A 3,772-nucleotide genomic window follows, 5' to 3' on the forward strand; every position below is an offset into this window, starting at 1 on the left:
CTCCGGCCACCCGGCTCCCATGTCGGAAGCGGGGACACAGGAGCCCCTGCCCTGACCAGGCGTGCTGGGACTGCTGTGGGCAGCGTGGCAGAGCTGTTGTGGGCAGCATTTCTGCTGTTTGCCTTTCAGTCTGGTCTGGAGGCCATCTGCTGCCTCCAAGTTCTCTCTTCGATTCTCCACGAGCACAGCAAACAGCCAGCCTGGTCCTTACGGCCGTGTGCCCCATCCGAGGGGCAAACAGGGGGCCAGGTCCCAGGGCAGTCACAGTTTTTGCTTTTGAGTTGCTGCTCTTCCTCCTCCCTGACACCCTGAGAGGGAGCGAGCAGCTGTGGGGGGCTCTGCAGAGGGGGGACCCTCACCTTCTCGCTGAGCCAGGCCTTGGGCCCTTGGGTCGTGGTTTTTGGTAGGGTGAAGCAGTCTCTTGGAAGCCAACCAGGCTGGTGGGTCCAGCAGAGCATCTTGCTTGGGCTGGAGAATTTCTCCTTACAGCCTTGGCTTGTCGGCGCACCTTGAGGCCTTCAGAGTGGCTGGAATTTGCCTTAAGCCTCACGCCACAGTGGGCAGAGGGGACAGATGCCGGGCCTGGCATGGGAGGCTTGTGCTGCCATCTCGGCTCTGCATTGTGTCCGAAATGCAGGGTGTGATGCTGAGCCCACACCGGGGGCAGCTGTGTCTTCCTCTGTAACGCTGGTTGTAGTTACTCTGATCTGTTCCCTTCCAGGGGCGCTGCCTTTTGCAAAGCACAACAGCGAAATAATGCAGAGGGTTTCTCGTGTTTGCCTGACGCCGTTTCCTTGCCCGTGCCGGGGGGGTGAGGGCGCTTGGCTCAGCCTCGGCAGGAGGTGCCGGGCAGGAGCGGGAGCTGCTGCTGCTCCTTGCAGGGCTGGGAGAGCTGCCGGTGCTGCCTGCTTTGCTTCACTCATGGGCCTGAGGTTGAACAAATTATATTTGTTTAAAAAAGAAAAACAACAAGAAAAAAAACCCCCTAGATTTGGTGTGAAGAAGGGATTTGTTTCTGTTCCAGCGTTGGGGCATCGCAGAGGGAGGCTCAGCTGGGCAGGGGAGCTTGGGCTCAGGAGGGGAGCGGGACGGCAGGGTGAGGGCAGCTCTGGTGGCCTTACACACCTGCCTTTCCCTCGGGAGCAGGAGGTGGCTCAGGGGATGCCTCTGAAGGAGCTGCTGCTGGTTCTGTAATTGCCGGTGGCTGCTGCTCAGCTCCGCGGAAACCTCATCCCTGCGGACAGGCCGCCTCAAGTCCCGCTGCCTGGAGGGTGAGGTACTGCTCTCCTTTTCAAGGTCTAGGCTGTCCCAGGGACCAGGGTCCTTGTTCTCAAGGACATTCTCCTCTAGCCTCTCTTCTGTCTGAGGGACCCTCGTGGCCAGGAGCAGCTCTGCCCGACCGCATCCCTGCAGAGCCTCAGGCGCCGCCTGGGGAGGGACATGCTTGGGGCGAGGGGGGAGTTACCACCAGGTCACCCAACTACTGCTTTTCGGTGTGGGGCCCACAGCTGGCGCCCGGCTTGTAGTGAGGGGAAGGGTCCAGCACCCCGAGAGGTGAAGTGAGACAGCTGAGCTGGCCAAGCTTGGTGCTTGAAGGAGAGGTGGACTTCAGCCCCTTGGCGATCCTCCTCCTCCCTTCAGCCCTGCTGCTTCGGTTGCTCGGCTGCTCTAATTTGCAAACCCAGCAAAAAGCTAGCTGTTATTTTTGGGAGAAGGGGTAGGACTTAATTTTTCCGCTGGGCCAGTGCTCGGTCAGATCCCTGGGGGCCCAGCCGGTGCGCAGCTGGCAGTGGAGGCAGGTAGAGAGGAGGGGGAGACCAGGGCTTCCCTTGCAGGGGAGAGCAGGCCGGCTGCAGCATTGCCCCGTGGCCCTGCTCCGGCCGCTGTCTCCCTCAAACCCCTTGCAGGGACAAGGGAGAGGCAGGCAAGGACCCTGGTGCCGAGGGCGATGTGCCATCGGTCCTGAGAGGCTCATGTGGCTTCTCCCTTTGGTTAAGTCTCCCCGCTGGTCATTGGTTTTGTTGGTCCATTTTGTTCCAGGCTGCAGCGACCGACATGGATTTTCTCTTCGTCTGCCCCTTTCTGCTGGTGCTGCTGCTGTCCCGGGGCAGCTTCGCAGACCTGGAAAAACAGAGGATGGACTCTGGCTTGGAAATCTGTATCCTTCTCTGCAGCCTGCCCCTCGTGTCCCGCGTACATGCTCGCTGAGGCTGGAGGGAGCTCACGCGCAGGGAAAAAGTCAGAGACCACGGAAGGGGGCACAGGGGGGGTGGAAGAGAGAGGACCCAGAACTGCTAGGCAGTTGCCTCTTTGCTCTTCTGTAGAAGGGCTTTACCCGAGCTCCTGGGTTTGCTAAGCAAGTGCCTGGGTCGGTGCAAGAGCAGAGACGGGTTTTTCAGTGGTGCCTGGTGTTCTCCTGAGCGCAGCACTTTTCCTTTCTGCTCCAGCAATGCTGGGTGCTGAGCACGTTTCCCAGTCCGCTCTTGGGAGTAGCATGGCCAGCTGGGTGACAGAGCACGCCTGTGGGTCTCAGTGCTTTGGGGTCACCGGCTGGGATGATGGAAGCGGGCTCCTGGGCTTGTGGCACTTGGTCTGCTCTGTGCCACGGGCATTTATTGCCCATGAGGAGGTGAGATAATGGCAAGCCCTTCTTAGCACACAGCAGCATCCCCTGGTGAACAGGCAAAGTATGAAAAGGTATTTTAACACGTGTGCTCGTGGAGACATGTACGGGGAAGGTGGGAGTTCATGTTCTCCTCCAGCCCGTCAGCCAGAGCAGGGGCTGGCAAGTAGAAAGCTCCCCACGAGTGCCCAGCATTGTTAAGCTCCCCCCGCTGGGGTGTCCGGGCAAAGGGGCTCACTGGAAACCCGTGTTTCATCCTGGCTCAGGTGCTGCCCCCCAGCCTTCAGGCACCCCGTGGAGAACTGGGGGGCTGGGATGGTGCCGGGTGCCCGGCGGAGAGGGAGGGCGGGAGCATGGTGGGAACATGGTGGGAGCGTGCCGGCGGCGCCCTTGACGGCAGTGCAGATAAGAAGCTGTTTGAAGTGAAGCGCAAGGACCAGATGAACGCGTTGAAGAACCTGATCGAGCTCAACGATGTCAACCAGCAGTACAAAATCATTGACATCATGCTCAAGGGACTCTTCAAAGTGAGCTACAGCACGGGCCGCCCTCTGGGCTTGGCGTGCTGTGGGGCTGGGGAGGGTGGGCAGGAGAAGCGGGGAGGGCCAGGGGGCCTCTGTGGGGTCAAAGAGATGAGCTAGGTGGGCTTTAGGACCTGAAGGGAGGACCCTGTGGGTCTTCAAAGCAGGGCGGCTGAGGCAGCACCCCCGGGGTACAGGGAAGGGCTGGGAGGACGGGGCAGTAACCGAGGGCTCTGGCAGGTGCTGGAGGACTCCCGGGCTGTGCTCATCGCTGCCGACGTGCCTCCCGACGGGCCTTTCCCTCAGGACGAGAAGATAAAGGATGGTAGGTCCTCTCCGGTCCTTACCCTGCTCCCTTTTCCAGTGCTCTGGTGCATCGCTGACATTCCTTCTGGGACTGGCACGGGGGTAGGAATGAAACCCCCATGTACCCAGACCAGACCTGGGCTGGTCCCTGTCTGTCGGGGACCCTATTGCTTCCTCTCTGAGCAGTTCGTACTGGGGAGCCTACCCGTTTGCCCTCAGCCTCCCCAACTCCTGGCGGGGCCGTAGGTGCTGGCGGGACAGGGCGTGCGTACCGGTGTGCCGATGGGGGGGGTGGCTGTCCCCTCAGCGTACTCCCACGTGG

The 3,772-nt window shown here is 60.8% G+C and overlaps 1 protein-coding gene across 1 annotated transcript in view; it reads left to right on the plus strand.

The window, feature by feature from the left end:
• The first annotated feature begins 2,055 nt into the window (after positions 1-2,055).
• The window catches only part of CCDC134 (coiled-coil domain containing 134), a 2,765-nt gene continuing 1,048 nt past the window's right edge, over positions 2,056-3,772 (plus strand). Inside the window, exons 1-4 of the mRNA XM_009322734.1 lie at positions 2,056-2,158; positions 3,029-3,150; positions 3,385-3,469; positions 3,585-3,718. Coding sequence (XP_009321009.1) covers positions 2,056-2,158; positions 3,029-3,150; positions 3,385-3,469; positions 3,585-3,718 — 444 coding nt within the window. The remainder of the gene's footprint in view (positions 2,159-3,028; positions 3,151-3,384; positions 3,470-3,584; positions 3,719-3,772) is intronic.

This window comes from Pygoscelis adeliae, unplaced genomic scaffold (genome assembly GCF_000699105.1).
Source record: "Pygoscelis adeliae isolate BGI_AS28 unplaced genomic scaffold, ASM69910v1 Scaffold60, whole genome shotgun sequence".
In the NCBI taxonomy this organism is placed as follows: Eukaryota; Metazoa; Chordata; class Aves; order Sphenisciformes; family Spheniscidae; genus Pygoscelis; species Pygoscelis adeliae.